General features: G+C 39.7%; 1 protein-coding gene across 2 annotated transcripts; it reads left to right on the forward strand.

Moving 5' to 3' along the window:
- Positions 1 to 858: 858 nt before the first annotated feature.
- On the forward strand, positions 859 to 3,014 carry LOC144458616 (uncharacterized). Of its 2 annotated transcripts, none has more exons than XM_078161443.1 (3): positions 859 to 946; positions 1,430 to 1,598; positions 1,688 to 3,014. In XM_078161443.1, the coding sequence occupies exons 2-3, from the start codon at positions 1,447 to 1,449 to the stop codon at positions 2,103 to 2,105; spliced, it is 570 nt and encodes a 189-aa protein (XP_078017569.1). In that variant the 5' UTR covers positions 859 to 946; positions 1,430 to 1,446; the 3' UTR covers positions 2,106 to 3,014. The 2 variants fall into 2 exon arrangements, with proteins under 2 accessions (XP_078017569.1, XP_078017570.1); XM_078161444.1 differs by having other exon boundaries at positions 890 to 946; positions 1,403 to 1,598.
- Positions 3,015 to 9,589: the final 6,575 nt, after the last annotated feature.

Here is a 9,589-nt window from a genome sequence, read left to right on the forward strand (position 1 = left end):
CTGTGTATTAACCTGACTTCTGCACAACACAACTGATGGTCCCAACCCCATTGATAAAGCAAGAAATTCCACTAATTAACCCTGATAAGGCACACCTGTGAAGTGGAAACCATTTCAGGTGACTACCTCTTGAAGCTCATGGAGAGAATGCCAAGAGTGTGCAAAGCAGTAATCAGAGCAAAGGGTGGCTATTTTGAAGAAACTAGAATATAAAACATGTTTTCAGTTATTTCACCTTTTTTTGTTAAGTACATAACTCCACATGTGTTCATTCATAGTTTTGATGCCTTCAGTGAGAATCTACAATGTAAATAGTCATGAAAATAAAGAAAACGCATTGAATGAGAAGGTGTGTCCAAACTTTTGGCCTGTACTGTACATATGAAGAGCTAGGTACTACGTCTGTTATTGACGCTCCGGGATGCTGTGTCGCCTTACGTCTGCTACATGCATTGTATTATTTCAAAATACACTTCCATTTTTGCAGGAAATCGTATATATGTTTATTTCCTTGTGCAGCAAAAGCGCATGATTAGGTTAGGTAAAACATCATGGTTTGGCTGAAAATTCACATGGGAAATGAACAGTGGGCTCCTGGATGAAAGTCAGGGTTTGTTGGATCCATCCACCACCCCTCCCTACTGCCCTCCTGCCCCCCCTTGATTCCTAATCATAATGTAGACCAGTATCACCATGATGAAACTTGGAGTCCAATCAATGCAATGAGTATGCTTTTCGCAATACTCCTCAGCTGATGTGAAACAGGAAAGGAATGAAAGGGATGACAGTTCTGATGCCGGTAAACTAATATCAATGTTGTTTGGAAGAAACTTCCTGCAGAAACAGGTTTTGCCGTCCGTCAGCTATAAGTAAAGAACATTCAACCCTGACAGTCAGAGCTGTCAGCTGTTCCCAAGAGGTGTTCATCCCACATACGAACAGCCAGGTGGGTCCACTTTCTGAGTATATGACTTCTTACAATGAGCCTCTCATCACAAATATTGATACAGGAACTAGCTGATATTTACACTGTGCTGCTGCTTGCAGTGCATTTTGATGTAGTCATTTCCTTTTGCAATAGAAGTTTAAATGTTTCCAGATGTTTAACATTTTAATTACTAGTACTGTTTTGCTGCAAGTCTTAGCAGGACGTATACAAAGTAAATTATTTTTTTTAAATTCTAAACTCAATTTAAATTTTGTTTTCAATGTCATAGATAAGTAAATATGATTATGCATGTTATGTGTAGTGCTAAGCTAAGTTCCTAAAATAATATGCCTTACTACCAGTCAATCTTGATGTTGGTCTTTTTTGCATCAGTTCTGTGCTCCTTCATGGAAATGATGTATGCTTGATTTAACACTGGAATGTACTTGCTGATTTTGTTTGTGCAATCAACAGACTGCACTTTGCTTTGTCTCTAAGCAGGTGATCACACTGCAGAGATGCAGCTTGGAGATGGGATTGAACTGGTAAATGGGGCTGTGGGAGGAGGGTATACAGCTGCCAAAGATATTGCTAAAGCACTACCAACACATCGCCAGTGCGAAGTTCACATCACGAATGAGTGTGCCAGCTACAGTCTTCGTAACCCCAGGTAACTGTAATTATAAAATTTATAAAATTTTGAGGTACTTTCTCCCCCATAAAATGTACCCTAATGAATATGTCTATTTCTGTTTGTAGTGTGCACATAAAGAGTGGACGCTGCCTCATTCCATTTCCACCAACAATTCAACCGTCTGCAACCGGGGAGGCTAAGTTCGCCAAGATTCCGAAGAAAGCATGTGGATCTGTTGGCATCTTCACTTTTGATCTCTTCAACAATGCTACCAAACAGTGCACCGAGAAAATAGCTGTAATGTACAAGGTGCCATTTAATCTTAAAGCAAAGTCAAATGCATATGCAGTGGGAGTCTTTGACATCAACACAGAGTGCAATAATGAGCTTTTCTTTGAGATGTCCAAAAAAACAAACACAACGTTTGTCAGAGGCCTGGCAAAAGGCCCCAGTCTCACCCACAAAGGTGATACTGTTACCATTGCAGCCACAATGTCTGACTGCCACACACCCTACATGAAGGTGGAAGTGAGGGAAAACTGAGAAAAACAAGTGTGTTTCTAGAAATTCATCTGCCTTCTTTGCATAGGTTTTGAGGGTGATTTTGTGCTAATGAATATAAGCTAATGAAATTTGTTGACTCATGTAGAGTGAGATTGTTTCTGTATTCATACATGTACTGAGTGTTGGTATTGCATTGGAAAGACACTGGACTCTGACATCGGAGAGACGTCAAATGTTGGTTGAAATGAAAATTGGGTGAAAAATATTTCAAATGTCTAACGACATTAGAATTTCTTAGGATGTTTTGAAGACCTTGGGTTGTGTTGTCCATCCCGACTAAATGTTGTTATTATATATCAAAATGACTTTGGCATGAGACGCTTGGAAGAGGTTGAATTTTGGTTACTTGACACAACACAAAACCAACAAAATATCACCATAATCTGTCATCAGTATTCTACGTCAAATTGACATTGTTATTAGACGTTGTCCTGACATTGAATTTGGTTTAATGAATTGAAATCATCTGATGTCACAACCAAATGTCAACCAAATATGAGTGTCTAATGATGTTGGTGGCCAGCTGGGTAGTTCAAGTTGTGTATAATGATCTGTTTTCACTTCTGTTTAGGCTAAGAATCATGAACATGGAGCAGAGATATCTGGCTTGCATTACTTTTTTTACTGATTCTTTATTGTTGAAACTGTGTGAAAATTAAATTGTAATTTTAGATATTTTTCAGTAGATTACCAAGAAGACTATCTTAAGTGTTACTTATGCAACTTCTGACCTTTAAACACATCAAGAACCCTCTCCCCACTAAAATGAAACAGTCATGTTTGCTTTTTTTTTTTTAAATGGTTAAATCCATTTATCAGTTTAGTCATTAAGATGTTGAATCATTAGTGTAACCTAACTATTCATTAATAAAGATTGTCCAACTTTTCTGCCTTGCTTTCCTTGTTCTTCCTTGGTGCCATATTGTCTACAATGGATACATGGGTGTAACAGTGTTGGATAATTCTGGGATATTGTGGCTGACATGGACTCAATGCATTATCTTTAATATAAGTGACAAAAATATGGTGTGACAGGGTGGCACACAATGACTTAATTAGTCATGATATTATGGAACCTGGTAGCCTAAAACATGCTGGTTTTTAAATTAAAAAAAGTCCCATTTTAGCTTAATTTTATTTTATAGCTGAATGCAATAAGTTCAGTTTCCCATAGAAAGTACAGTGTACTGTTAAAATATTTTGATTAAAAGTCAAACAGTTTATAAAATGCAACATCCTACAACCATTTTTGTTGGTATACACTTATTGTTTTAGCTGCAGCACTCCCATTACCAAAAAGAGAAAATCAACATGCTGCATGACTAACCTCTAGTTGTTGGACATTGTTGCTGGTCATTTTTTTGAGTTTTTGCTCTTCCCATCCTCATCATCTCACACCAATCAAAATGACTGTTTCATTAAAGCACATTTGTAGTAATAATACAATAACATGTGTGATGACTAGTTGCTAATATTTAACAAGCCAAAGACGTACCTTTCCTCACCCTACAAAACTCTGATCATTTGAAAATCTGAAACTCTCAATACATCTGCCTATGGGTTGATGTTTTTTGCCTGTATCACTCATAAATGAGCAACAGTGTTATGTCTATATTATTAATACATAATGACAGTAGTATGATTGACAAATACTGAAAAGGTCCAGTCTATGAATTCAGTTTTCAGACAATGCAAATCTATTTTTACTTAAAGTCTACGAACATTTAATCAAACATTTCCGTCATGTTATATGTTTCTACATAGCTCTTTGCAGTCATTCCTAACACTGCAGCTGATGTCGTCCTCCTGCAGTTTCATTGCAGCTAACACCTACATATAGTAATAACATGACAGAATCACATCAATTTCTATGAAATAGAATAAATACTCTTTAGAAAAGGACAAGTTAAAAGAAGAAGCTGACTGATGAGGAACAAACAATGCTTAAGTCAAAGTGAAAGATCAGTGATGTGTTTAAGGATGTTATTGTGCATGACTAAGATAATATCTTGCCTCTCCTGTTTCTGTCACATGTTGGCAGCAACATGTTCTCATCTCAAGTCATCAAATACCAATGACTTCTCATGTCCCACACCCCTCTATGTGTGCTACAGATGCTGAAGGCATCTCTATAGCCTACTGTACACTACATGGTTCAAGTGACCCAATTCCGATTTTTTCCTCTCAAGTGGCACAGATCGGATCTGTAACATGAACGTGTAAACAGGAAAAAAAACATGATATCAGATATTGTCAGATCAGATTCAGGCCTCCTTCATATGTGGAAATATATCGGATATGAATCAGATATCTGCCAATAGGTCTGTAATCTAAACAGACAGATCGGATATTTATGTGATAAATATGTGAGGTGTACGCTGCTTTTCTATCTTTTTTTCTTTTTTCCTTTTTTTCTTTCTGTCAGCAACATACACTCCTAACACAGGACGGGTTGTTTTTATTGACTGAGTTGATTATTAAGCCATAGTGATGCGCGGATCGGCTCTGATAGCACCCGAAATGTACCTATCAATCATCCAGCCGCACCTGTCTGCAGCTGCACAGACATTTCCACCGCTCTGTGTAGGTTAAGTTACCTTTTAAATTATGTGGAGCAGCGCCAGCTTTCCAGGTGATTTACTGTTTAACGATTAACTTCAAATATTTAAAGTCAGTCCTTAAAATTGCTTTCAGTAATGTAAACATTTCAATGCGTGCAGTAATGTCACTGTAGCAAATACCGTGGGACATTTACACAGTGGTCAAGAGTGCTGGACTGTAAGTGGCGACACAAAAACGGAAGCTGGCTGCGTTCTGCTTTGCCTCCGTGTCTCCGTGAAAAATAAGGTGAATAGAACATGTAAACAGCAGTCAGGAAAAAACGGATATAGGCAACAAATCAGAATTGGGCATCAAGACATGGTAGTGTAAAGGCAGCCTATTAGATGCACCTTTTAGTCAGTGATGTCCAAATGAAGCTTCATGAACCATTTTCTTTATTGTCTGAGTCTACTATGACAATCTCTGTTCAACAAAGGGTTGACAGCACTGAATCACCTAGATGCAGCTATTATATGGCAGACTCACAACCATTTCTATGAAATACAGTAGACACCCTGAAGAAAAAGACAAGTTCATACATTTCCAGTTCATTTAACACATGACAGTTCAGTCTTCTGACTTCAGCTAGGATTATCTTTACTAGCTCTTTGTTGACTGGAGCATTATATCTAAAAACAGTCAACTAATTTATTTTGAAAAAACAATTTATGTTATACGAATTTGTCATTTTTCACAATATAGCTTGATTGATTTGAAGGTCTCCATTTGAGGAAATCCCTCCATTGGACAATGTCCCAGTTCAGAAGGGAAATGGTTGGGGCGGCAGTAGCTCAGTCCATAGGGACTTGGGTTGGGAACCGGAGGGTTGCCTGTTCCAGTCCCCGTCCGGACCAAAATATGGAGCGTGGACTGGTGGCTGGAGGGGTGCCAGTTCACCTCCTGGGCACTGCCGAGGTGCCCTTGAGCAAGGCACCGAACCCCCCAACTGCTCGGGGCACCTGACCAAAGGGCAGCCCCCTCACTCTGACATCTCTCCGCTTTGTGCATGTATAGGTCCTGTTTGTGCATGTGTGTGTCTTTCGGACCTGTGTATAATTGACAAGCAAGAGTGAAAACATTGAATTTCCCCTCAGGGGGATTAATAAAGTAAATAAACTTAATATCCACTGGTATCTGGCACCCAGCTTTCATTTATTCATTTTCCATAACTGCTTGTCCTCTTGGGGGTTGCGGGAGGGCTGGAGCCTATCCCAGCTGACACTAGGCAAGGGGTGGGGTACATCTTGGAGAGGTTTCCAGACTATGGCAGGGCTGACACATAGCGACAGACAACCATTCACACTCACATTCACAGCTATGGCCAATTTAGAGTCACCAGTTAACCTAACCTGCATGTCTTTGGATTGTGGAAGGAAGCCTGAGTACCCAGAGAACATGCAAAGCAGCATGTGAAAAATTGCAAAACATTCAGTCTTGGCACTCTCAGTTTGATTGAGGTAACTGCCAAATCCACTCCTAGTGACACCTTGGAGGAAGCACTGATAATGATAAAGAAATAACTAAAAAGATATTAATTCAGTTTTCAGTGGCACAGATTGCACAGTTTGTATCCCTCCTAATGAATCTTTAAAAATTAAACATGATATTGTAACTACATAAGCCATAGAATAGGTCAGATCAGTTTATATGTTAAAAGAAGAAGCTGACTGATGAGGAACAAATAATGCTTAAGTGAAAGTGAAAGTTTAGTGACCTACTTAACATCCACTATAATTACCTATTGTGTCAAAGGAATTTATTGTGCGTGACTGCGATAGTATCTTGCGGAAGGCATCTCTATGAGATGCACCTTTTAGCCAGCAGTGTTGGGGGTCGTTACTCAAAAAAGTAATGTATTACACATTACACATTACTTAGGAAAAAAAGTAATCCCTTACTTTACTTGATTACTCCCTGGAGAAAGTAATTAGTTACAATACTCATTACATTACTAGTTACTCTGTAAAATTGCCTGGAATTCATTGTCATATAATTTGCCTGTTAAAGATATAGCATTAAACCTTACATATGTGTAACAATCCTAAGGTAGGTGTAGTTTACCTGTTTAAAAAAAGATTTTGATCTTACTTGTTGAAAAAAAAAGCCTTTGCTCTTGCGTGGGGTCGATGCGGGCGACTCAGCTTGGCTCTGTGGGTCTCTTGCAACTAGCTTTGTGTTAGCATGTTGTCTCTGCAGATGCTTCGTGAGATTGGATGTCGTGTTTGCTGCGGTAGATAGCAGCTTGTGGCTTGGGCAAAGTTTGCACCTCACTGTCACATTCTTGTCCTTCCGTGCAACAAACTCGAAATAATGTGAATATCTCCACCCATCAAAAGTTGTGGTTGTTGCTGACAGCGAGAGGGGAACTGCTGTTGGCGCCTCCATTTCTAAAGCCTGCTCGCACTGACTAGAGTCAATCGGCCAGAGTGACGACTGAACCTAACCAATCGCCAATCTTTATCATTCCTTGTGCCCAACCCGAATCAGTCACTGCTCCCCGTCCCTCCCGCCCATCTATTCTAGCGCTCCTTCTTCTTCTTCTTCTTCTTCTTCTTCTTCTTCTTCTGCTGTTTATTGGCAGCTGGCAAACAATGAATTGGTGCATTACCACCACCAACTGGAATGGAGTGTGGATCAAAATGACTCACCCTCTCACTCCAAACGATGTGGAGGCATTTACATTCAGCAGCTGTGTTGTGCGTTATATTGTCCCAATATTTATGTAATGCAAGTAACAACTTAAGTGTTTGATTAGTAACTGTAATGTGATTACTGCATTTAGGGACAGTAGTGCCTTACACTACTTGTTACAGAAAAAAGCCATTTTTGGCGGTAACGCATAACGCGTTACCCCCAACACTGTTAGCCAGTGATGTCCAAAAGAAGCTTCATGAACCATTTACTTTAGTCCACTAGATGACAATCTCTGTTCAACAAAGCGTTGAAAGCATGCTGAATTGACATTCCTTGTGCCATTTTCTTTAAACTAAGACCAGTAACTACTGGGGTCAACAAATACAACTAATGATTCATGAAGATTTGCTTGGAGATATTTATCTTTAGTGTTTGTATGTGACATACAGTATAGTTGTCTCCTACATGAAAAACATTACACATAGTTAACATTGTCAAATGATCACAGTTAGATTTTGGCAACAAAACTACAGAGTTAGGTTTGGAACCTAGAATGCCTCCGCGCACCAGTCGGTGTTGCACAGGTCATATCCACATCTGTGAAAACATGGATGCTTCTCACACATCTTTCCCCCAGCAGCTCAGAAGATCTATACAATCAGCGCAGTTTGAAGGTGGACACACAAGATTAGTGTCACCAATTCAGTATCTGACCAAATGTCTCCCCTTCTGTTCCTGAGTTATGACACTGCGTAATGGCCAGAAAAGTGTTTTTGCAGAACATTATGATGTCACAGTGAAACTGACCCTTGACCTTTTGGATACATATTATATTATCATCTCATCAATTTATTCTGTTAGACGGTTTTGTTTGGTCACAGTGACCTTTGACCACCAAATTTTTATTCCTTTGTCCTTGAGTCCAAGTGGACGTTTGTGCCAAATTTGCAGAAATTCCCTCAAGGTGTTCTTGAGATATTGCATTCACAAGACTGAGACAGATGTAAGGTCACACAGCGATCTTGACCTCTGACCACCAAAATATAATTAGGTCATTGTCGAGTCCAGGTGAATGGTTTTTACCAAATTTAAAGATATTCCTTCAAGGCATTATTGAGATATTGGGTTTACAACAGACAACCCGAAAACATAATGCCTGCAGCCACAGCTCTCGCTGGCACCGAGGCATAAAAACCTTGAAAGAAGTATGGAATGTGATATTAAATTATTGTGTGAGTGACATTAATTACCTGTCGGATGAACCTTATTTTGGTAATGCTATGTTAAAACAACACAGAATTTCACACGGGACAGGTACACTGGTCTCCTAGGTGAAAGTCTATGTTTGTTTGATCCATCCAACTCCCCTCCCTCTCACCCTGTGTGGACCCCTCGCTTTTTATACTACATGCGTTGCTTTCAGAATCAAGTACTGCCACAGATGGGCTTACATAGGAGTTAGTTTAAAGCCCAGTACATCTTATAGAGATGCCAGGGGGGTACCTTCATTGTCTGTATCGCGCACTGAGGAGCATGACAAAGCATTGGTATTTGTTGACCTGGGAATGAGAAGGGGCTGTTGTCTCTCTGTCCCTCCTCTGCAGCCATCTTTCTAGTTCCCCAAACCATGGCCATTTTCCATCCATCCACACGATGCCCTCAGACTTTTCCTCCTTTACCCATCACCTGACTCGTGTGTGGGTCAGACCTGAGTCATAAATTGGATGGCTTAAGAACTGACTTGACAAAATAAAGAAGGACTTGCAACTTAACTAGAATTTTATCACAAATGACTTGTGACTTCACTTGGACTTAAGTCTTTTGACTTGAAAATAATAGATACCTTCCGCCTCCTTTATCCTCCACTCCATTACTCCAGCAGCAAACCGCCCAGCTCCCAGGCCGTCTATTCCGGCAGCTGACTGCAGCTTGCCAGCTGGATTATGGAGGTAGAGCCGGTTTTCCCGGAGCTTTGCTTAACTTGTCTATTAGTCACAAGATGCATTACTTGGTTTGTTTTTGTTGGCCAAATATTTTATGTCTCAAACTGACTAATTTTGGGGTACTCCTAAAAAGGTAAACAAGCAACTGTCGCACCATACAGGCTATGGTGTGCATTTTCTTAAACATAATTCAACATTACAACTGTATACAAATATGTGTCAAAAGCTCCTCTCATGTCAGTGGACTATCTTAAACTTGTGCACTTCAGTACCACTGCTGGAAAA

The sequence above is a fragment of the Epinephelus lanceolatus genome, chromosome 18 (genome assembly GCF_041903045.1).
Source record: "Epinephelus lanceolatus isolate andai-2023 chromosome 18, ASM4190304v1, whole genome shotgun sequence".
NCBI classification, from domain to species: Eukaryota; Metazoa; Chordata; class Actinopteri; order Perciformes; family Serranidae; genus Epinephelus; species Epinephelus lanceolatus.

What these genes read in the sequence shown, in the direction of transcription:
- LOC144458616 (XM_078161443.1), top strand. Translation starts at nt 1,447, where the DNA reads ATGCAGCTTGGAGATGGGATTGAACTGGTAAATGGGGCTGTGGGAGGA. An exon ending in TACAGTCTTCGTAACCCCAG is followed by an intron (nt 1,599 to 1,687) that starts GTAACTGTAATT and finishes TTCTGTTTGTAG; the next exon opens with TGTGCACATAAAGAGTGGAC.